This window comes from Mustelus asterias, chromosome 23 (assembly GCF_964213995.1).
Source record: "Mustelus asterias chromosome 23, sMusAst1.hap1.1, whole genome shotgun sequence".
Classification (NCBI taxonomy): Eukaryota; Metazoa; Chordata; class Chondrichthyes; order Carcharhiniformes; family Triakidae; genus Mustelus; species Mustelus asterias.
Window position 1 is genome coordinate 50,615,453 of NC_135823.1, and position 25,325 is coordinate 50,640,777.

Here is a 25,325-nt window from a genome sequence, read left to right on the forward strand (position 1 = left end):
GGTGGAGCCCAAGTATGTTAGTGAAGCCAGCTGCAGCTTGTGTGGGGTGCCATTCTGGGAGGTGCCCCAATTTCCCAGTGAACTGGGAGACCTGCCATCTCTCTCGCCCCCACCCCTGTCAGCGGCAGCATGTTCTCCCTCCACACCAGCATGGGTTGCTGGCATCAGGACCATCCCAATGAATCCCCTGGTGAACCCCCTATCTTGTCATGGGGTAATGTTTGGAAATAAGTGGACGTATTAGTGAGAGGCAACATGTTTTGTGAAGGGGAGGTCATGTCTCACTAACTTGATCGAGTTTTTCGAGGAAGTGACAAAGATGATTGATGAGGGTAGGACAGTGGATGTTGTCTACATGGACTTCAGTAAGGCCTTTGACAAAATCCCTCATGGCAGACTGGTGCAGAAGGTGAAGTCGCATGGGATCAGAGGTGAGCTGGCAAGTTGGATACAAGACTGGTTCAGTCAAAGAACAGTAAGAAGTTTAACAACACCAGGTTAAAGTCCAACAGGTTTATTTGGTAGCAAAAGCCACACAAGCTTTCGGAGCTCCAAGCCCCTTCTTCATGCGAGTGGGAATTCTGTTCACAAACAGGTCATATAAAGACACAAACTCAATTTACATGAATAATGATTATTCATCTACATTTCATTTACATTTACATAATTCATTTACATGAATAATGATTATTCAGCATTATTCATGTAAATTGAGTTTGTGTCTTTATATGCCCTGTTTGTGAACAGAATTCCCACTCACCCGAAGAAGGGGCTTGGAGCTCCGAAAGCTTGTGTGGCTTTTGCTACCAAATAAACCTGTTGGACTTTAACCTGGTGTTGTTAAACTTTATACTGTGTTTACCCCAGTCCAACGCCGGCATCTCCACAGCAGTCAAAGCAGTGGAAGGGTGCGTTTCTGAATGGAGGGCTGTGACAAGTGGCGTTTCTCAGGGATCAGTGCTGGGACCTTTGCTGTTTGTAATACATTTTCCTCCAAATCATTTATATATAACTGGTTTGATTAGTAAGTTTCCGGACGACACAAAGGTTGGTGGATTTGTGGATAGCAATGAGGACCATCAGAGGATACAGCAGGATATAGATCGGTTGGAGACTTGGATGCAGAGATGGCAGATGGAGTTTAATTCAGACAAAGGTGAGGTAATGCAGTTTGGAAGGTCTAATACAGATAGGACATATACAGTAAATGGCAGAACCCTTAAGAGTATTGATAGGCAAAGGGATCTGGGTGTACAGGTACACAGGTCACTGAAAGTGGCAATGCAGGTGGAGAAGGTAGTCAAGAAGGCATATGGAATGCATGCCTGCATCGGCCGGGGCATTGAGTTTAAAAATTGGCAAGTCATGTTGCAGCCTTATAGAACCTTAGTTAGGCCGCACTTGGAATATAGTGTTCAATTCTGGGTCGCCACACTACCAGAAGGATGTGGAGGCGTTGGAGAGGGTGCAGAAAAGATTTACCAGGATGTTGCCTGGTATGGAGGGCATTAGCTATAAGGAGAGGTTGAAGAAACTTGGTTTGTTCTCACTAGAACGACGGAGGTTGAGGGGTGACCTGATAGAAGTCAACAAGATTATGAGAAACATGGACAGAGTGGATAGTCAAAAGGTTTTTCCCAAGGTGGAAGAGGCAATTACTACGGGGCACAGGTTCAAGGTGCGAGGGGCAAGGTTTAAAGGAGATGTACGAGGCAGACTTTTTTTTTTACACAGAGGGTGGTGGGTGCCTGGAACTCTTTGCCGGAGGAGGTAGTGGAAGTGGATACGGTAGTGACTTTTAAGGGGCATCTGGACAAATACATGAATAGGGTGGGAATAGAGGGATATGGTCCCGAAGGGTTGGGGGTTTTAGTTAAGTCAGGCAGCATGGTCGGTGCAGGCTTGGAGGGCCAAAGGGCCTGTTCCTTTCCTGTAATTTTCTTAGTTCTTTGTACAATAATCCCCATTTACACCCAGTGACCATTCTGGGCAAAACATCCTGAGGCTCATTTAGTAACAATATTTCTGGCAAATACCTGTCTAAAGTTTATTAGTGTCACAAATAGGCTTACATTAACACTGCAATGAAGTTACTGTGAAAATTCCCTAGTCGCCACACTCCGGTGCCTCTTTGGGTACACTGAGGGAGAATTTAGCATAACCAGTGCACCTAACCAGCACACCTTTTGGCCTGTGGGAGGCAACCTATGCAGAGGGAGAATGTGCACACTTCGCATGGACCGTCACTCAGGCTGGGAATCGAACCTCTGGTGCCCTGGTGCTGTGAGGCAGCAGTGCTAATCATTGTGCCACCCCTCAGAGATGATTAAACAAGTGCATTCCACCCTCTGAATAAAAAAAGCCTTCTCAGTACTGCTGCTCCACAGCACCAGGAACCTAGGTTCGATTCCCGGCTTGGGTCATTGTGCGGAGTTTGCATGTTCTCCCCATGTGTGCGTGGGTTTCCTCTGGGTGCTCCGGTTTTCTCCCACAGTCCAAAAGACGTTTTGGTTAGGTGCATTGGCCATGCTTACTTCTCCCTCAATGTACCCAAATAGGTGCCAGAATGTAGTGACTAGGGGATTTTCACAGTAGCTTCATTGTAAGCCTACTTGTGACAAACTTTTCTTTGAATCTACTGATCTTCATCCTAAAACTATGCCCTCCTAAGATGGACCCCCCCAGTGAAGGGAAACAACTGCTCCCTACTCACCTTATCTGGGTCCCCCACAATTTTATACACCTCAATCATATCCAGAGGGAAACCCAAAAGTGAAGGACTCACTCATCATCCTCGTGATACCCAGCGCTCTCTTACACATGGATAACCGCCTTCGTCCCCAAAGGGCCTGACCGTCTCCCTTGTTAACCACTACCGCTCTAGGCATTTACAGAATATCTCGAGATTCTAACCAATGCAATATACAAGCCCCCTTCCCTCAGGCCCCCTCTTTACCTCACTTCCCAAAAACTTCCAATGTGTGTCCCCTAGTTCATGTACCATCAGCTAATGGGAGCATTTTTTTCCCTTTACCTTATACAAACCTGTGCATCTCTATGAAATAAATCTCTCCTCAATCTCCCTTGCTCCAAGATATAAAGAAAAAAGATTGCAGACATAGGAACTGGAAAAGGAAATATGAAAACAGGCTGTTGGTGCATTAAACAAATGAGATTTGGTGGAGATGTGGTACAAGGTGACACTGGTCACGAATTACACATTCTGAAAGACATGCTGGTTAGGTGCACTGGCCCGAACAGGTGCCGGTCTGTGGTGACTAGGGGAATTTCATAATAATTTCATTGCAGTGTTAATGTAAGCCTTACTTCTGACTAATAAATAAACTACTTTTTTGTGACACGAATTAATAAACTTAATAGGAGCATTTGTTTTCCCTTTACCCTATCCAAACCTGTGCACCTCTATCAAACAAATAGGGCGGTGGGGCGGCACAGTGGGTAGCACTGCTGCCTCACAGCGCCAGGGACCCGGGTTTGACTCCTGGCGTGGGTCACTGTCTGTGTGGAGTCTGCATGTTCTCCCCGTGTCTGCGTGGGTTTCCTCCGGGTTCTCTGGTTTCCTCCCACAATCCGAAAGACGCGCTGGCTAGGTGCGTTGGCTGTGCTAAATTCTCCCTCAGGTGTACCCGAAGGAGGTGCCGGAGTGTGGCGACTAGGGGATTTTCACAGTAATTGCACAGCGGGGTTAATGTAAGCCTACTTGTGACACTAATAAATAAACTTAAATCAAACCAGTCTCTCCTCGATCTCCTTTGCTCCAAGATATTATGGGAAAAAAAGATTGCAGACGTAGGAGCTGGAAAAGACAAGACGAGAACGGGTTGTTGGTCCATCAGACGAGTGTGAGTTGCTGAGGATGTGGTACAAGGGGACAATGCACCCTGGCTGCTGTACATTTCGAATTCCAAAGCGCGTGTTTGGTGCGCATGCCCGGAATCCCGCGGGGCGACCCGTCGCTCAGGGTTGTTCGTGCAGGCAGAGTGGTTGCTATGGTAACGGCGGGGTGACACCAAGATGGTGAAATCATCGGACAAAAAGAAGAAGAAAGGGAAGGAGGAGAAGGAGAAGGAGAAGCCCAGCAAGGGGAAGTCTGGCGATCTGACGGAGGAGGCCGTGTCCGAGATCGACGTGCTGGTGAATTCGGACGCGAACCTGACATGTCGGCTGGTGTCTGAGCAGCAGTATGAAGCCACCCCGGAGGCCATGTCCGAGGGCTCCGAACGCCACGGCCAGCCGCAGGAGACCGCACATTACTACGAGGAACCCGTGTTGACCAAGTTAATTGTAGCAAGGTGCGGTCCCCGTCCTATGTTTGACAGGAGCCGGGGGCTCGATCACCTCTTCATAGGACACCAGCCCCACCTCTACACTTGCTACCTTAACTACAAACCATAACCCCCAACTTCTCATCCGAATTTTAACCTTCACCCGACCACTCTCTCTCATCTTCACCCTGTTAACCGCTCATCTTAACCTGCACCTGACCACACTCTCTAATCTTTACCTGTTAACCACTCATCTTAATCTGCACCTGACAGCGCTCTCTAATCTTCACCCTAACTGTCAATTTAACCACTCATCTTAATCTGTGCCTGATCGCTGTCTCTAATCATCACCCAAACTGTTAACCACTCACCTTAACCTGTACCTGGCCGCTCTCGCCAATCTTCACCCTAACTGTTAACCACTCACCTTAACCTGAATTTAACACCAGTTAACCCGACTGTTAATCTGACCTGAGCACTAAATCTGACCGTAACCCTCTACTGCTAATGCAAAACTTAGCCTGTACCCAGCTGTTAACTCACTTTAACCAAGATTTCAAACCTAACGACTAACCTTAACCTTAGCACCTGTTGCTAATCCAAAACTTTAACCTGAATTCTAAACCTCACTACTAACCCATACTGTAACCTTAACTCTAAATCTAACCATTAACCTCAACCTGAACCTTGACCCCAACCACTAACCCAAAATCTCACCCTGAACTCTAAGTCGAACCACAAACCCGAACCTTAATTTCTGCTACTAACCCAAACCATGGCTTGCACCCAGCCACAAACATTTTAACCTGAAATTTAAATCTATCCGCTAACTTTAACCTGAACTTTGTCCCTTTCCACTATCATTGAATCTGACTGTTAACTCAATTGAATCTTAACCCAAATCCTAACTATTAAGACACACATTGCCATTGGTAACACAGGTCGCCTGCATTCTCACTAGTTAGTCTTAGATTTAATAACCTTATTACTTTTACAGTTCACCTGGAGGGAAGCAATGTTGCTAAAAGGTGTAACTTGCCAACATACTGTGGTAACAAAAGGCATAAAAAAACAAGCTGGGAATCAGAAATTGTGGTTAGAATGTGGAACTTAGGTGAAACGAGTAGTACAAATGCAACCATAAGCACACGAGGAAGGATATGATGAGACAAGGAGGTGAGAGGAGGGTCTTGTGGTACATGTACACCAGCATGAATTAGTCAGGCTGAAGGGTCTGTATCTGTGCTGTAAATTCTATGTAATATACAGGAAACATCCAACAGATCAGGTAGCATCCATGGAGAGAACAGTAAGTTAACATCTGGTATGGACCTTTTATCAGATAAATTCAAACACAGGGCCTATGTGCAAAACTTTTGACTCAACTGTACTCCCCATGGATTCCTTTTCTAAATAAACCCCTGAGAAGACACTGGGAAACCCTCAGTGTCATCAAACAATAAACCTAACAAAAGTTACCCTTTTTAGGGAAGAACTAATGAAGAATTAAAATGTAATAAAAAGGAATCAAATTAAATCCACCTGACAACCTCTTGGAAATAATACCCTGTATAAAAGTCAACCTCATGACTTGGCCTAAAATATTGGTCTTAATTCAATTTTACATGAGTGTATATAGTGATATTACATCTAGTATCCAACATTCCCATCAGTTTCTACTGTATCCACTGTCAGGGGAGTCTCTTTATAGATGTTCACTGAATCTGCTAAGTGTAAGAGATGAAGACCATTGACATGACAATATTACACACCCCTGACTAATCTAAATTTAAATGAGTCAGAAGGGGGTGATGGTTGCACTACGAAACACAAAAAACCAACCACTAATGCTTAGAATTTTTAGAACTGCATAGAACTTCTACTGTTACCCTGTTTTGCTTTGCACCATCATCACTGTTATAATTTAATCACTCCAACCTTCATCCTATTACAGACCTTTCCTTTCTGTTCTTCCTATGCCTTGCCCTCACTTTTCTCTTGCTCTGTATTTGCTTAAATGCTCTTCATTTCCAACATATTTCAATTCTGATGAAAGGTCCTCAACCTGGAATATTAACTCTGTTTCTCTCGCCACACATGCTGCCTGATCTGCTGAATATTTCCAGCATTTTCTGTTTCATTGCATAACTTCAAAATGGTTTTGTACTTTTTTGCTGCATTGTTTTGTGGACTTTGATCTGTTGAAAACATGCATGAACAGGTGTGCAGAATTTAATAAAGTACAGTAGGGGCACACTATATGTTAATAATCAAAATTTGCAATCAAGAAAGTAGCAAACTCTTTAATAACATTTTTTTTTAGAACTGTGGAACATTTTCTTTTGGATTAAGCCTTTTATTTTTCCCTAATCTATGCAATTGTTGTAAGTAGACTCTCCAACTTCAGTAAACACTACTTTGAGTCAGTTGCTCAGAAAGTGCATGGAACAATTTAGGAGAAAAGTATTTTTGCCAACCATCATGTGACTTCAACAAAGCTAGAAAATTCCCTGGAATGAAGACGAATTTATAATTGATGTAATTTAATGAGAAATGACAAAATTGTATCCACAAAGAAGTTCTGAAACAACCATGTTGATAAGTTACAGTGAAAAGAGCAAATGTATTTCTATATTATCAAAAGGAACCATTTCTTTTAAAGCTATGAGGGAGAGACAATACGAGGCCTTTATGAAGGTGTAGGGACCATCTATTTCCAAGGAGGCCATGTTTACGAAGTAAGTGGAATTCTGCTTTCAATTCTTTTTCGTTCAGTATCCACCTTCAGAGCAGAAATTTGAATTCTCTATGATGATTATTGCTGAGGAATTTTCTTTCAGAATATATCAACTGAGGTCATAAGAATTCGATTTTGGAGCAAGAGTAAGCCATAGAGCTCCTCCATTCAATAAGATCTGCTGAACATCTACCTAAGCTTCACTTTCCCAATCCATCCCATAGCCCGAGATTCCCATCATGCCCAAAAACTTGTTGCTCTCAGTCTTGGCTGTACTCATTAACTTAGCATCCACAGCTCTCTGGTGTATTGAATTCCAAAGGTTTACAATCCTCTGAGTGAAGAACTTTCTCCTAATCGCAGTAAAAAATGGCCAACCCCTTATCCTGAGACAATGGGCTTGATTTTTAATTTATGTCAATGCCCGGATAATTCTGGATCCTCTCCCTATGCCGCAAGTGACACTATTTTTAAATGTAAGTGCCTTAATTGGGCTGAAGTTGACCTCAGTGCCTAATTAGTGATACTGAGCATGACCAGGAGCTTGGAAGTGCCTGCAGAGCACAAACAGATGGCAACCAAGATGGAGTCTTCTGCTGCCTTGCAGAAGAGAGCAGGCAGCACCTCAGAGCCAATGCCCTCACCATGCATGGATGTGACTATGTGCCAAAAGGGAAGGCAATGTGCACAATCTGATGCAAGATTCCAGAGATCCTTTTCATCTGGATAAAATAACTTCTCCCTACATTGAACCTGACAGTTGTACAATAACATGCACCAGATTATTTGGATTTGCTGGTTGAAAATTGAGTTCTTGCCCTCCCTGGCTGATTAACAAGCTTCTCAAGGAACTTATTGAGCCGTTAATGGGAGACGAGCATGTTCCCCATTTCCCCACCCCGTCCCCACTACCCTCCCTTTGAAAATTGCTTCACATCAAGTTTCAAAGTTTATTTATTAGTGTCACAAGTAGGCTTACATTAACACTGCAATGAAGTTACTGTGAAAATCTCCTCGTCGCCACTTTCCAGCGCCTGTTTGGGTACACTGAGGGAGAATTTAGCATGGCCAATGCACCTAACCAGTACGTCTTTCGGACTGTGGGAGGAAACCGGAGCACCACGCAGACACGGGGAGAACCACTCTGGAGGTGGCGGGATCCAGTGTCACCCTCTGGAGCATAATTTTCAATGTATGGCTGCACCCATTCCCAACCCGACCAATAATTGAAAATCCAGTTATATGACTCTAAGTTCTGGACTCTTCAACCAGGGAGAAACAAGCTCTCAGCATCTAACTCATCAAGCTCTCTAAGAATTTTATATGTTTCATTGAAATCACCTCTCATTCTTCAAAACCCCAAGAATATAGGCCTATTGTGTTTACTCTCACCTCACAGGACAGCCCTGTGTACCCAGGAACACCCTTTAAGGGAAGAAAATCCCTCGTTCAGTCAGTCCTCTGTCACTGGTTAAGGTACGCTCTCCATTAATGGTATTGTCAGCCAAACAGAATGACGGCCAACCTTGCTTGCTCTGCCTGCTTCAACTACCCAAATGAGCTTCTGTGCTTTTCTCAGTTGAAAGGCAACATGCCTCAGTGAAAAGAAATAATCAAATGAGTTTAATGGAAATTTATACTAATAGTTTTTAAATGTCATGACCTTGTTAGTTCAACACATGAACATTCAAAAAGGTTGCATTTGTGGTTTACATTTGTCCTTTGAATATTGCTCCCAGAAGAGCAGATAAGTGAATATCTGGTTTTGAAAGTTTACTGCTCCCTTGCTACAGTGTTGAGATAAACACTAATATTAAGTATTAAAACTCAAACATCACAATGGCTGAATAATTATCACACAATTTTAATTAACAAGAAAATGGAAATATTCACTTCGACAGCTACAACTTATTTTCCCATATGGTCAGCCAAATTAGGAAGATAATGGTTATCAATGAGTGAGTATAGTTACCAATTAACAGCCCAAGATAGAACCTTAACAAATAAACTCATATGCAAACAAAGTGCCTAATGCCTGCCTGAAACTTCCTTCTGTAATATTGATGTGCCCTGATGTAGCTGCATTTAGAGTGGCCAGGCCTACAGACGGCCTAACAGGCTACCATCAACAAGATTACTTAATTGGATGTTGAGATGGGAGGAGCACTCAATAAAAGTATTGCTGTCCAATGCTGCCACACCTAGATCACCACTGTTGCCATCTCTCAATCTCCATCCCTATGTTCCACAAGCTTTAAAACGTTGTTACATTTTCTATAATGTTGTACGGGTTGTTACTTTTAATATTTTCCCACAGGGCATGTTCTCTGAAGGCCTTATGCACGGTAGAGGCACTTACACGTGGAAGAATGGAATAAAGTATGAAGTAAGGAAATACCAAGACGCATCCGTGTTCTCGGTCTTTTCAGACTGATTTATAATACATGCCTACTGAAATAGAGATATAATGAGATTAGCAAATTGGTGAATATGTTTGTGTAGATAAGATATACAATGCAACACTAATTGCTGCAGAATGTAATCATGCATTGCTGTTAGCCTAGGGTTGGCTTTTGGTGCTGCCTGGACATAATCTGACCTTTCGGAGCAACACAAGATTCAGTCTTGGACTTTTGTTAAAGAAAAAAGGACATTATTTTTTCATGACCTCAGGATGTTTCAACCAATGAATTATATTTGCCTCTGGTGATTCAAGTCCCACTCCAGGTTTACACTCCGAGTGTAATACTGAAAATATCCTGCACTGTCTTTCGGTTGAGACATTAAAACCTCTCCAGTGGATGTCAAACACCCATGGTCACTATATCAAAGAAGAGCAGGGAAGTCCTCCTCAGTGTCCTCCAGGCCAATACTTGTCCATCAGACAACATCTGTAAAAAAGATTATCTGGCGTTACAGAAAGGAGAGATAATTCAAACTACACTTATCTCCTCTTGCCACCTGTCCATAGGCAGAAAGTGTTTGAATTAGTTTTTAAACAGTAATCAATGGCATGTTTACCTAACCTCTTGGATTTTGTGATCCTATATTCTACCAATCCACAGCAAAAATGAGTTAGGATTAATTCAGAAGGTTAGTTTATTATACATATTCATTCCATACCTGTAAAAAGGAGTGTCCACACTGATACACTCCACACATTGACACAGGGAGGAATAGAGAAATGGAGTTTTGCAGTACAAGAACCACAGAAAAATGAATATTAGTTCACATGAGTTCCAGAGGCCAATGAGGAATTCTTTCACGTAAGCATTCGAGTTTGGCTGGGCCGAATACCGGTATGGTAGAATCAGCTTTTCTGTTGGAGCTGACACCTCAAGATGAGGGAGGCACGCGGAGATTGAGTCAGTTCTGTGGGCAATGGCATGAAATCTTTCAGCAAAGTCAGGTTAAATGTGTGGAGGAGCCTGCTTCTTTGTGTCTTACTAGTTGGATGTTAAACAGAAGACTGCCTGTAAAAAATAACGATGTAATATTAAACTGTCCAGAAACTTGGGTCATGTGATCTTCCTTCTCCGCAATGACTTCAAAGAGATGTTTATCTAACATCTGGAATTGACTTTAGTTTCAGGATTGATAATGTTCCAACCATTAGTTATTGAAAAGGGTGTCATTTATGTTGAGGGTCTGATGTTTGGAAAGTCATTGTCTCAGCAGACCCACTGAGGTTGGCTTAACAAATGCAAATTACATCTCAATCGTTCTCGTTACAATTGGTCTGAACAGTCCCTTGTGTGATGTAACTTCAAAACTCTCAAAACATGATTCAAGACATGGGTGGAATGCGCTTTCAGAGGCTCAATGGACCGAATGGCTTCTTCTGCGCTGTAGGGATTCTATGATTTGAGGGAGGTGATGGACTAGTGGTATTATCGCTAGACTATTAATCCAGAAACTCAGCTAATGTTCTGGAACCTGGGTTCGAATCCCACCATGGCAGATGGTGGAATTTCAATTCAATAAAAAATATCTGGAATTAAGAACCTACTGATGACCATAAATCCATTGTTGGAAAAACCCATCTGGTTCACTAATGCCCTTTAGGGAAGGAAATCTGCCGTCCTTACCTGGTCTGGCCTACATGTGACTCCAGAGCCGCAGCAATGTGGTTGACTCTCAACTGCCCTCGGGCAACTAAGGATGGGCAATAAATGCTGTCCAGCCAGTGACGCCCATGTCCCATGAATAAAAAAAAATCTATGATGAGGTGTGGCATACCAGAAACTGAGAAAAAGTACTTTGTCCTGAAGCTCCTGGGGATAGCTCCTAGACAGAGGGCCAACTGTAGCATCAGGTGACTTGTAGCAGCCATCTTAATCTTCTTTGCTCAGAAGAAAAAGTCCAGTTTGAAAATACAAATAGCAATAGGGATAATGTTTTTAAATATATACAGTGGTAGGTTCCTTTCCATGTCATAGGAAGCCAACACTGGTCATTATCCTATTGATGTTTGTACGACCTTGCTGTGTGTAAACCAGCTGCTGTACTTTCTAAAATACAACACTGACTACAAGTGTACTTCATAGGCTGTAAAGCACTTTGGGAAGTTGTGAGGTCATGAAAGGTGCTACATGAATGCAAGTCTTAACTTTACAATTATTTCCTTGGAACCACTTTATTTCAAATAATTAAATATGTCTAACTCTGTAAGTCTGCGATTCCCAATGGTAGTGAATAATTAAGACTTCATGCCATTAACATGATGTAAATGTTTTTCTACAGGGAGATTTTTCAATGAATGCCCCTACAGGCCATGGCACCTACACATGGACTGATGGCAGCACATATGCTGGCGAGGTGCTAAATGGAATACGCCATGGACAGGGGATATTCACAAGTGCAGATCAAACAATTTCTTACACTGGAGACTGGCACAAAACCAAGAGACATGGAAAGGTGAGAGCAAACTTCTTTTTTGGACCATTGTTTTTCTTTAAGTGTTGAGCTGTCATTTACCAAGTTGACATCCTTTACTCTAATTAAGAACTTTTAAGTTCGATAAATCATTATAATTAGAGGACTGGATGCCTTATGGGTTAAGCCACCTCATTCACCTAGTGGTGTAGTGACAAAGTTTGAGGTGCAGGAACTTTAAGCAAATGTGTCGGCTGTATCATTTCTAAATATACTATTATGTTGTTTTCCTATGTATTAATCATTTGTGTCCCCTAGTGTGCTGCCAGAACAGACTTGTTCTGTCAGCATTGTAAATTTAAGTTCAAGTTTATTTATTAGTCATAAGTAGGCTTACATTAACATTGCAATGAAGTTACTGTGAAAATACCCTAGTCATCACACTGGTGTCTGTTCGGGTACACTGAGGAAGAATTTAACATGGCCAATGCACCTAACCAGCGTGTCTTTCGGACTGTGGGAGGAAACCGGAGCACCCGGAGGAAACTTACGCAGACACAGGGGGAATGTGCAGACACTGCACAGACAGTGACCCAAGCGCACAGACAATGACCCAAGCCGAGAATCAAACCCAGGTCCATGGCACCGTGAGGTAGCTGTGCTAACCATTGTGCCACCGTGCCATCCTTATTTGTGCAGGAGAAATGTTTTCATTTGAAGTTAGCATAGCAAACTCATCAATAGATTTTCCAGTGGCAACATGATCTGTAAATGCTTTGTCACCATAAACTTTCAAAAGCTTGATACATAAGAACATAAGATACCATGTCGCTTCTTGGATTTCTGTAACCACGCTTTGCAATAATTTCCACACAGGTTTGGTTATATATATGTGCTAGAGGGAGAGGCTGAATTTGTCCTTGACTTCACCGCCGATCAGTTTTAAAGGTTTGATTTCTCCCCCCCACCTTCCAATTACAAATATAGCAGTCATTTGGGCTTGGAGAATTTAGAAATTGTCCTGTTTCTTATGGGCAGCTGTTAGCAGTCCTGACTGAGGTCTTTCTCCCTTCAGGATGGCAGTGAGTACTGAATAGTTTTAGCACTATGCTCACCTCCAGGGTTTCAATCTCACCTTCTGCGATTTCTCTGGATCTCCACATATACTCGAGCTTCAACTTCCAATCAAACTTTCAGATCTTTGGCTGTATCAAGCAGAACACCACTGCTCTAAAGACCCACAGTAAGGAGTCATTAACCTTCGACTGCCTCCTTGGATCTTCACACCTTCTTTCAAGCCCACTTTGTTTCAAGTTTACTTCCCATAGCTCTTTCTTTAACTTTCAGCTTTCTTTAACTTTACTTCTGGAAGTTCTGGGACCTAGGATCAGTTGTGTACAACTTTGAACTGCCTTTTTTCAGAATTCGTTGCCACTAATTTGGAATCCAACCCATAGAGACCTAGGAAGACTGTTTATCAATGTATGTCCATTTTTAAGATATAGCGTCAGAGCTTTGAATATGTCCGATCATGAGGAAGAGCAGAATTCTCCCATTTTGAGACCAAGTGCAGTGGCTTCATTGGCACCTGTCCCGCTGACCAGAATGGCACGATCTCATACCAGATTCAGCACTTGGAACCTCATTAATTATGCATAGGTGAGTTCCCCTCCAACTCTCCTGGAGTGCCAGCAGCTGATTTGTCCGCCCGCACCATAATTAAACACCAGCCCAGCACACTCATCTCACTCTCTCCAGCCCACCTGTCTTCACCACACCATATCCCTTAGCATCCCCCTGGGCTTCCTGCACCAAGATGTAATGGTATGGTTATGGAAAGTGAAAACGTTTTGATGTTACCTCAGGGTCACGGGTGCTCCATCACTTTATATAAATTGCACTTTTTGAATACCATTCCATGGGTATATAAATGTAATGGTCAGATGAAAGTATTCTGGTTTGGATCTTTGCAATCCTCTTATTCTGAAGTTCAATTTTTTTCACACTCAGAGTGTCCCCTTTTAAGATTAATATTCGTATGACGTCAGCCTCAGTGCCACTTGATACCGTACTCTTGTGTGTTGTCGGAGAGACGTGTGTGATTTATTCAGGAGTGTATGATAGGTGAGTTCTCAATTATTAGTCCTCAAAGAATACCAATAGCAGATGAGGACCCATCAGATATGTGACTCTGCGCATCTGGGTTTCCTAACTGATAGTGTCCCAAACCATGACATGCACTTTAGGATGAGAACCCGACGTTGGTCCGCACTCTCTTTGTGGAAGTTTTTGCTTCCTTACAGGGCATGGGAAACATCCAGCCTCAACCTACACCACTGTTCTTCCTTGTTGGACTTTAAGTTGACTGAGTGAGCACATTATCAGGACAATGATGACCACAGCTAAGATCTGACCCTGGTGAGGCATGAGCACTTAAGGCCCAAGTGTGAATACAGGACCCATCCCCTCAGGGATGGTTTGGCTATTTCTTCAGAAGTCACAAAATGGCTAGCATGGCTAGGGGAGATGTCTCCTGATTATTGGACTTAATGTTTTACTCCTCTTGTAACCTTTCAGCTGTGGGGGTATCACAGGTACGTTACCCACTTCTTCCTTCCTCCATGACATCATGGCACTTATGTTATCCCTTAGCATCCCCCTGGGCTTCCTGCACCTCATCTTCACAATCTGAGGAGGGCTCCTTCTCCTGCTCCAGTTCACCCTCTGGTAGGCCTCACCTCTCTGCATAGCCAGATTGTAAAGGGCACAGCAAACTGCAATGATGCAGCAAACCCTCTCCGGTGCATATTGCAAAAAGCCACCTGAGTGGTCCAGGCATCTGAATCGCATCATCAGCAGTCTTATGGTCTGCTCTATGAGAGAGCGTGTGGTGCCATGAGCAGCGCTGTACCTTTGCTCGGCTGGAGTCTGAGGGCAACGCACCAGAATATTGAGCTACTGTTTAAGTGGCTAGCCCTTATTCCCAACAACCACCCCTGCAGACCTTCTGGCCCCTCGAAGGTCTCAGGCATCTGGGAGCGACTGAGGATGTAGGAGTCTCGACAACTCCCAGGGAACTGCACAAACGTGCAGGATGTGCACGTACCAACTGCACATTGATGGAATGGAAGCCCTTGCAGTTGATGAACCTCAGGGGCTGCTGCCAGGGAACTCATATAGCCACATGGGTGCAGTCTATTGCTCCCTGCACCCTCGAGAACTCAGAGATAGCTGCGAAGCCTGTGAATTTCTGAACCTGGCTACCCTCATCCAGAGCAAAGTTCATATAATGTTGGGTCCTCCTGTAAAGGACATTGGTCACATCCTGACTGCACCAGTATGTTGCTAACTGTGAAATGCCGCACAGTTCCCCAGTTGCTTTCTGGAAGACCCCAGAGGCAAATAAATTGAGTGCTGCTGTCATCTTCAGGGCCACTGGCAGGGGGAAGCCTCCAAAACCCGCAGGGTTTCAGGTCTTCTCAGAGCATAGAGGACCAAATGTCTGGACAATTGTAGCCTTGCCCAGCACTGCCCCTCATTCATTTGTAGAACAGTAGATCCTTGGTGTTGCCAGTCATCTCTGCAGTCTGGGTCTCTGCTCCTCGGCCTCCTGTCGATGTTCACACTCTCCTGACCTCGTCCCACATGTAGTGCCTCCTGCTGGAGATGCACATGCAGATGCCTTTCCCTCCTACACCTCCTGACTCAAGTGAGGTTTCGTAGAAAAGCTCCCTGGACCACTGGATACATTCTCACTTTTGACTGCACTCTAAAAAGAGAAAGATGAGAATGGATAAAGGGTGTTGACTACAAAGGTGTGAATGAGCAAGCAATGGGAGAAGTTGGACAGCTAAGCTTTGGCACCTTAGATCACATTCATGCTACCTTGCTGCTGGGACTCTAGCATGCACATAAAGGTGAGCAGCATTCCATTCCACAGGTGTTACATCTGGTGCTGTATAGGGGTTGAGAATCTGTGAATTATATCATTGAACCAATGTGGCTCTGAACTTCACTCATTGATTTGGCATAACCGAGCATTTTTTAGAATCATAGAATCCCTACAGTACAGAAGGGGGCCATTCGGCCCATCGAGTCTGTACCCGACCACAATCTCACCCAGACCCTACTCCCGTAACCCCATGCATTTACCCTGCTAATCCCCCTGACACTCGGGTCAATTTAGCATGGCCAATCAACCTAACCTGCACGTCTTTGGACTGTGGGAGGAAACCAGAGCACCTGGAGGAAACCCACGCAGACACAGCGACAAACTGCAAACTCCACACAGACAATGACCCAGGCTGGAATTGAACTTGAGACCTTGGTGCAGTAAAGCAGCAGTGCTAACCACTGTGCCACTGGTTATTTGCTCATAGTGAATGAATGGAATTTATTTGGCCACTGTTGAATGGTATTAATTGTTAACCCGTCACTCCCCATTACTGATGGGATGGCAGAATTGATGTAACTGTGCCCCTTGACTATAGCCTTCACTCCCAAAGCTACATTACTGTCTACCACAATGTAGCTTATCCAAATTTGATGTGAGCCTTTTGAGTTGTGCCAATCCCTTTCAAAGCACTACTTTCAAAATCTGGCTTGCCCTTGCTTCCTAGACAATGGGCTCTGAGTCCTACGTAATTGTCCTGGACCCTGTCCACTGTAGCGGCACCAACAAGTATGCGTTTCAATGAGGAGCTCCAGAGGCCAGCTTAGTGATCCTTAAACACTTCATCATACTGCCCCCAGACAGAATCAATCTTACTTTTGATTCTGGAAGATGCCATTTTACCTGAGTTTTCAGATGCTAGTCCGACACCTCTATAAGAAGTCGAACAACACCAGGTTAAAGTCCAACAGGTTTATTTGGTAGCAAATGCCACTAGCTTTCGAGGAGGATCCTACACCTCTATTACAGGGCAGAGTTCAACCCCAGATTTACCTGGTGCCTTACAATGAGCAGGTAGAGAGTTGCCAGATGTCACCTGTTGTTCTCCAGCCTCCCCCTCTAATACTGGACATTGTCATTATGGTGTTGGACATTGACACACGCCCTTATCCCATCACCTATGAGGCACCCAACCCCCACATGGACCTGTACCCACTCTAATTAGAGGCTGTGTGCTCTGTGACTTATAGGGGCTCCCCCCACCTCATGTGAGATTCACACACCCCTTGACCCCCCCCTCTGCCCAAATTTGTGTGTGTGTGAGAGGCAGAGGCAGATTGAACACAGAATTCTAACCAAGCCACATCACAGAGTTTTGCCCAATTATTTAGGTTGAAATAAGGGACTTAGTTATATCAGAGAATTATTGGGTTCTCATCAGTTAAGAGTATAATTAAACAGAAGGGAACACAATGCCAGGTTTTGTTGTATTTGTGATTTTCATTTGTCCTTTGCATCTTGCTTTCTAGGGCACCATATACTACAACCAAGAAAGGAGCTCGTGGTATCAAGGTGACTGGGTGAACAACGTCAGGGAAGGCTGGGGTATAAGGAGGCAAGTACATTTCCAAGGATATTTATTTCATGTTCAGGCTACTGTCAGTTGAGTTTGTCTTGTGTAAAAGACATGTATATCCAGTAATTTGAAATAGACATCGCAATTAACACAGAGTCTTCTGATACATGAAGCAGACTTAATGGTTTTGTTTTAAGTGCAGCATGCAAGTTGTTCTTGTATCCAGTTAACTCAGTGGCTGGAAACTTCCATAGAACCATAGAATCCCTCTAGTGCAGAAAGAGGCCATTTGGCCCATCAAGTCTGCACTGACTTGCCGAAAGAGCATTCTACCCAGGCCCTCCCTCCGCCCTATCTCCGTAACCCCGCACATTTACCATGGCAAATCAATCTAACCTACACATCTTTGGCAATTTAGCATGGCCAATCCACATCTTTGGACTGTGGGAGGAAACCGGAGCACCCAAAGGAATCACATGCAGAAATGGGGAGAACATGCAAACTGCACACAGACAGTCACCCAGGGCCGGAATCGAACCCGGGTCCCTGGCGCAGTGAGGCAGTAGTGCTAACCATTGTGCCACCGTGCTGATGAGTCATAGTACTTGCCCACTCTATTGCATCATTCATATATTTCATGTATTTCTGTTGTAAGAAAATAGTTTTACTTTACATGAAATTATCTAACATTACCAGCTCAAGTAACTTCCATCAACCTTATTGCAGCAAACCTGACCTTTCTTACTCCACCCCCCCCCCCCCACCCCCCCCATCGATTTGGGGTGGCACTGGGGCAGCACGGTGGCACAGTGGTTAGCACTACTGCCTCATTGTGCCAGGAACATGGGTTTGATTCCCGGCTTGGGTCACTGTCTGTGAGGAGTTTGCATATTCTCCCTGTGTCTGTGTGGGTTTCCTCCGGGTGCTCCGGTTTCCTCCCACTGTCCAAAGATGTGCGGGTTTGGTGCATTGGCCATGCTAAATTCTCCCTCAGTGTATCCGAACAGGCACCAGAGTGTAGCGACTAGGGGATTTTCACAGTAACTTCATTGCAGTGTTACCGTAAACCTACTCGTGACTAATAAATAAACTTTACTTTACATCAAACCCCAAGTTTTCTACCTTTTCACAGACATGTAGATATTGATTCAAGTTTCCATTATTGATTTGTGAACTTGGAGTACTGGGTATTTGACGTTGCAACTCACCCTAATGTTATCCTATCTTGACATCCACGTGCATATGTTTCAACAGTTCAGTGAATGGCAATAAAGACTTGTTGATTTCCATTCTCCCACACACCCACCCACACCCCTCTTAGTACAGGGCTAGGGAGGATATTGTAATGTTCCCGCCATAAGAAGTTTACAAAATTTTGAGAGACATGGATAGAATGGATAGTCAGAGTCTTTTTCCCAGGGTAGAAATGTCAATTACTAGAGGACATAGGTTTAAGGTAAAAGGGGGAAAGTTTAAAGAAGATGTGATGGGCAAATTTTTTACACAGAGGACAGTGAGTTCCTGGAATGTGTTGCCAGAGGAGGTGGTAGAAGCAGGTACAATAGCAATGTTTAAGAGGCATCTTGACAGATACATGAATAGGCAGGGAACAGCACGGAAATAGGCAGGGGCGGCACAGTAGCACAGTGGTTAGCATTGCTGCTTCACAGCTCCAGGGACCTGGGTTCGATTCCCGCTCGGGTCACTGTCTGTGTGGAGTTTGCACATTCTCCCTGTGTCTGCGTGGGTTTCCTCCGGGTGCTCCGGTTTCCTCCCACAGTCCAAAGATGTGCGGGCTAGGTTGATTGGCCATTCTGAATTGCCCCTTAGTGTCCCGGGATGCATAGGTTAGAGGGATTAGCGGATAAATATAGGGATAGGGCCTGGGTGGGATTGTGGTTGGTGCAGACCCGATGGGCTGAATGGCCTCTTTCTGCACTGTAGGATTCTATGATTTCTATGAATTGAGGGATACAGACCGCATAGGGACAAAAGGTCTTTAGCTTAGAAAGGCATCATGTGTCAGTGCAGGTTTGGTGGCCCAAAGGGCTTGTTCCTGTGCTGTATCTTTCTTTGTTGTTCTTTGTTTTATAAGCTAATTCGATTCAGCAGAGACCAAGAACTAAACCAATTAGGGTGGGAGGTTATTGCTAGGCAAGACTCTTATTTAGGTTTCTAGTAGTAGACAATTTCTTTAACTGAACACTTCATAAAGAGCAGTGTTCAAATATTCTGTATTGTAATGTGTTCTGTAATTTGAACATGTCTCTGTAGGTATAAGAGTGGGAATATATATGAAGGAGAATGGAAAAACTTTCAACGTCATGGGGAAGGCACCATGAGTTGGATTTCTACTAATGAAGAATACACAGGCCAGTGGGAAAATGGCATACAGGTAGCATTCCAGTCCTGTTAAACTTCCTTTTGATGGGAGGTGGTAACTTTGCTAATATGACAAATCATCCTATGGTTTCCATACTATAGTTCCCATAATCATAGGTGAGATTTTAACTCACTCAAAACTTACTTACATAGAGTAAAACTTGGACCCGTGGTTTCACAAATTCCAACTTTGTGTAAAAGTAAAATTGCAGCATGCAAGTTCAGGAAGGGGTGAGCAACTAGTGACACTGTACATAGCGTTGATTATAACACAGATTTTTTTTCTTTTATACTTTTCCAATTCAATCAAATCAAATCCAATTCAGAGTCTCAACAAGTTGAGACATTTCAGATCCAGGCTGACAAGACAGGGCGAGCGACCAAACCACCCTGTCCTGGGCCTGATCTACATGAGCCAAGCTGATTGGAGAAGGGGGAGGTTCCTCCTCCAAGACTTGAGCTCATTTGCATCTTAGCCAAAAGGCCGAGATGCCGCTTTTAAAAATTGCTTCATAGGAAACATATGAAGCCTCAGTGCAACCTAATGACCTCAACCAAGTGCGACCGACCATGGGCTGCCGACCACACCACACCCGATCTTAGCCAAAAGGCCGAGAAGCGATTATAACACAGATTTTTAAAAAAATACTTTTCCAATTCAATCAAATCAAATCCAATTCAGAGTCTCAACAAGTTGAGACATTTCAGATCCAGGCTGACAAGACAGGGCGGGAGACCAAAACCACCCTGTCCTGGGCCTGATCTACATGAGTCAAGCTGATTGGAGAAGGGGGAGGATCCTCCTCCAAGACTTGAGCTCATTTGCGAAAAGCGAAAAGCTTTCGCGTCAGCGACGGGGACTGGATTTGTCCCGATAAAAAATGTTGGAATGTTAACTTTGCAAGAAGAACAAATTGTAACAGATGTGGAAAAGAAATTAGCCAAAAGGCCGAGATGCCGCTTTTAAAAATTGCTTCATATGAAACACATGAAGCCTCAGCATAACCTAATGACCTCAACCAAGTGCAGGCGATCCATACTACACTTGATCTTAGCCAAAAGGCCGAGATAACACAGATGGGTTAGGTGTGGGTGGGTTGGGATTGGGGGGGGGGCGGAGGAGCTCATCTGCATGGCATTGGAGCCATTATACTTCCAACCCCGTCATTTAAGTTTGTCTGAACTGTCCCCCATCCTGAAGTCACTGAGCAGGAATGGGGAACAGACCCTGGTGGAATCTTTGTAACTCTTTTATTGGTAGAAAAGAGATGTGAGGATATGGGGCTTCAGGTCTGCCTGAGCTATTAGTTGGTGAAAATCCACTCTGTATCTAATTAAAATATGCAGTATCTGGTGCAAATATTATGTGGGAATTATGTTATTTAAGAATATGGATAAGACTCGGACAAGATACATTATATAAACTTACTCCTGAGTCATATACAGCACAGAAAGATACAGAGTAAATCTCCCTATGTAGTGTTCCATCAAACACTGTTGGGACAACGCATATTAGTACAGATTAGAGCTCCAACTACACTGTCCACTCAACCCTTGCAGAACAGATGATCAGATGCATTCAAAGATGCAAACTATGAGCAGTATGTATATATGCTCTATATATAGAATATGATATATAATAGAGAGGTTGTACGGTCATTTAGAAATTCAGTGCTAAGTACAGCATGGGAGAGGGATGGGTTTTTTCCATACATGTTGATTCTCAATATACTCTATTACATTATATACAGATATACAGGGGCAGTGCTGGTTGTTGATTTATATCTCTGCTATTAGAATTATGGAGTCCATACGTTATAGAGGTGCAGTGTTGCATATTGTTCGAGAGAAACCAAGTTCTTCCCAGCAATTACCTCAGAGCAAATTAAATTACAGGATCAGAAAGGTGAAGTGAGGCGAGAGTGACTGCTCTTGACATCAAGGCAGCATTTGACCAAGTGTGACATCAAAGAGCACTAGCAAAACTGGAGTCACATAATCACAGAATTACAGAATCACAGAATACTACAGTGCAGAAGAGGCCCTTCGGCCCATCAAGTCTGCACCGACGCATGAAATGCCCTGATCCCCCCACCTATTCCCACTTGCCAGCACTTGGCCCATAGCCGTGAATGTTATGGCCAAGTACTCATCCAAGTACTTTTTAAAGGATGTGAGGCATCCCGCCTCCACCACCCTCCTAGGCAGTGCATTCCAGACTGTCACCACCCTCTGAGTAAAAAGGTTTTCCTCAGATCCCCCCTAAATCTCCCATCGCTCACTTTTAACTTGTGTCCCTTAGTAACTGACCCTTCAATTAAGGGAACAGCTACTCCATATCCACCCTGTCCATGCCCATCATAATCTTGAACACCTCAATTAGGTCGCTCCTCAGTCTTCTCTGCTCCAATGAAAACAACCCAAGACTATCTAACCTCTCTTCATAACTTAAATGTTCCATTCCAGGCAGCAGACTGGTAAATCTCCCCTGTACCCCTTCCAGTGCATTTATGTCCTTCCTATAATGTGGCAACCAGAACTGCACACAGTACTCCAGCTATAGCTTTACCAAAGTTCTATACAACTCCATCATGACCTCTCTGCTTTTGTAATCTATACCCCGATTGATGAAGGCGAGTGTACCATATGCCTTTTTCACTACCCTATTTACCTGCCTTTCCACCTTCTGAGATCTATGGACAAACATGCAAAGGTCCCTTTGTTCTTCGGAACTTCCCAGTGTCAGACCTTTCATAGTATACTTCCTTGTCAAATTACTCCTTCCAAAGTGCATCACCTCACACTTCTCAGGGTTAAATTCCATCTGCCACTTATCCACTCATTTGACCATCTCGTCTATATCTTCCTGTAACCCAAGACACTCGACCTCACTGTTAATCACCCAGCCAATCTTTGTGTCAACGACAAACTTACTGAGCCTACCCCCCACATAGTCATCTAGTCATTTATATAAATGACGAACAATAGGGGGCCCAGCGCAGATCCCTTTGGTACGCCATTGGTCACTGGCTCCAGTCACTAAAACAGCCATCTGTCACCACCCTCTGTCTCCTACTGCTAAGCCAATTACGAATCCACCTGGTCAGATCACCCTGTATCCCATGTGCATTAGCCTTCTTAATAAATCTCCCATGTGGGACTTTGTCAAAGGCTTTGCTGAAATTCATGTAAACTACATCAACTGCACTATCTTCATCCACACATTTGTTGGGCATGACCTCCCTCTGACAAAACCATGCTGACTATCCCTGATCAAACCTTGCCTCTCCAAATGGAGATAGATTCTCTCCTTCAGAATCTTCTCCAGTAGTTTTCCAACCACAGACGTGAGACTCACTGGTCTGTAGTTCCCCGGCTTGTCTCTACAACCTTTCTTAAATAGTGGGACCACATTAGCTGTTCTCCAGTCCTCTGGCACCTCCCCGGTGGCCAGGGAGGAATTAAAAATTTGGGTCAGAGGCCCTGCAAATTCCTCGCTTGCCTCCCACAACAACCTTGGACACAATTCATCCGGACCTGGAGATTTTTCCATTTTTAAGCCTGCCAGTACCTCCAATACCTTGTCACTCCCTATGATAATTTTCTCTAGAGCCTCACAGTCTCTCTCCCCGAGTTCCATAACTACCTCCTCATTTTCATGGGTGAAGACGGATGTGAAATATTCGTTTAATACCCTACCAATGTCCTCTGTCTCCACCCACAGGTTTCCCCATTGGTCCCTAATGGGCCTACTCTTTCCCTGGTTATCCTCTTCCCATTGATATAGAATATCTTAGGATTTTTCCTACTTTTACCAACCAGAGCTTTCTCATATCGCCTCTTTGCTCTCCTAATTGATTTATTAAGCTCCATCCTGCACTTTCTGTATTCCACTAATGCCTCCGCAGACTTACTCTCCCATTCTTGTTAAAAGCCTCTCTTTTCCTTCTCATTGTATCCTGAATGTCTCTGGTCATCCATGGTTCCCTGGGTTTGTTACACCTTCCTATTACCCTGGAGGGAACATGTTGGGCCTGTACCCTCCCCATTTCATCTTTGAACACCCCCCACTGTTCTTCTGTAGATTTCCCCACAAGTAATTTGTTCCAGTCCTGCCTAATTTTGTTAAAATCTACTCTCCCCCAATCCAAAAGCTTTTTCTGCAACTTGTTAATTTCTTTGTCCATAACAAATTTGAATTGAACCGTGTTGTGGTCACTATCACCAAAATGCTCCCCCACCAACACATCAACCACCTGTCCGGCTTCATTCCCCAGAATTAGATCCAGCACAGCTCCTTCCCTTGTTAGATCTTCTACATATTGACCTAAGTAGTCTTCCAGTATACATTTTAAGAACTCTACTCCATCTAAGCCCTTAACATGATGGCTATCCCAATTAATGTTGGGAAAGTTGAAATCGCCTAAAATAATTATCCTCTTATTATTTTTACATCCCTCTGCGAATTGTGCACATATTTGCTCTTCAATATCCCGCTGACTATCTGGGGGGTCTATAATAAACACTTAGCAACGTAGCTGTCCCTTCTTTATTACTAAGTTCTACCCACAAAGCTTCATTTGATGCCCCCTCCAAGATATCATCTCTCCTTACTGCAGTAACTGCCTCCTTAACTAATAATGCAATGTCTCCTCCTCTTTTACCCCTTCCTCTGTCTCCCCTGAAGATTCTATATCCCAGGACGTTGAGTGCCAATCCTGCCTCTCACTCAACCACGTCTCTGTGATGGCTATTATATCATAATTACATGTGTCAATTCTCACCCTTAACTCATTCCGTTTTACCTTTAATACTCCTGACATTGAAGTAGAGGCCCTCCAGCCTTGTCTTACTCCCTTGAAACTTACTACCGCTGTATTCCTTCTGACCTGATTGCTTTTCTATGTTATACTGTGTCCCTATTCTGCTAACAGTCTGGGTCCCCTCCCCCTGCCAAACTAGTTTAAACTCTTCCCAACAGCACTAGCAAACCCACCAGCAAGGATGTTAGTCCTGCTCTGGTTCATATGTAGACTGTCCCCCTTGTACAGGTCCCACCTTCCCCAGAAACGGTCCCAGTCGTCCAGGAATCTAAAACCCTCCCTCCTACACCAACTCTTAAGCCATGCATTCATCTGTGCTATTCTCCTATTTCTGTACTCACTAGCTTGTGGCACTGGGAGTAATCCAGAGATTACAACCCGAGATGTCTTGCTCCTTAGTCAATTGCCTAACTCCCTGAATTCTTGGTGCAAGACCTCATCCCTCTTTCTACCTATGTCATTGGTACCAACATGTACCATGACCTCTGTCTTATCACCCTCCCTCTTCAGGATGCCCTGCAGCCATTCAGTGACAGTCAATTAGAATCAGAGGGAAAATTCTTTGCTGGTTGGAATCATACCTATCACAAGGGAAAATGGTTGTGGTTGTTGGAGGGCAATCATCCCAGCTCCCGGACATAACTGCAGAAGTTCCACAGGGTAGAGTCCTCGGCTCAACCATCTTCATCAGTGACCTTCCCTCCATCAGAAGTCATAAGTGAGTATGTTCACTGATGATTACGTGATGTTTAGC

General features: G+C 44.0%; 1 protein-coding gene across 1 annotated transcript in view; it reads left to right on the plus strand.

Moving 5' to 3' along the window:
• The first annotated feature begins 3,994 nt into the window (after positions 1–3,994).
• The window catches only part of rsph10b (radial spoke head 10 homolog B), a 65,758-nt gene continuing 44,427 nt past the window's right edge, over positions 3,995–25,325 (plus strand). The window contains exons 1-6 of the mRNA XM_078240612.1: positions 3,995–4,313; positions 6,949–7,024; positions 9,341–9,409; positions 11,767–11,940; positions 17,320–17,405; positions 19,641–19,761. Of these exons, the coding sequence (XP_078096738.1) occupies positions 4,036–4,313; positions 6,949–7,024; positions 9,341–9,409; positions 11,767–11,940; positions 17,320–17,405; positions 19,641–19,761 (804 nt within the window). The 5' untranslated portion in view covers positions 3,995–4,035. The remainder of the gene's footprint in view (positions 4,314–6,948; positions 7,025–9,340; positions 9,410–11,766; positions 11,941–17,319; positions 17,406–19,640; positions 19,762–25,325) is intronic.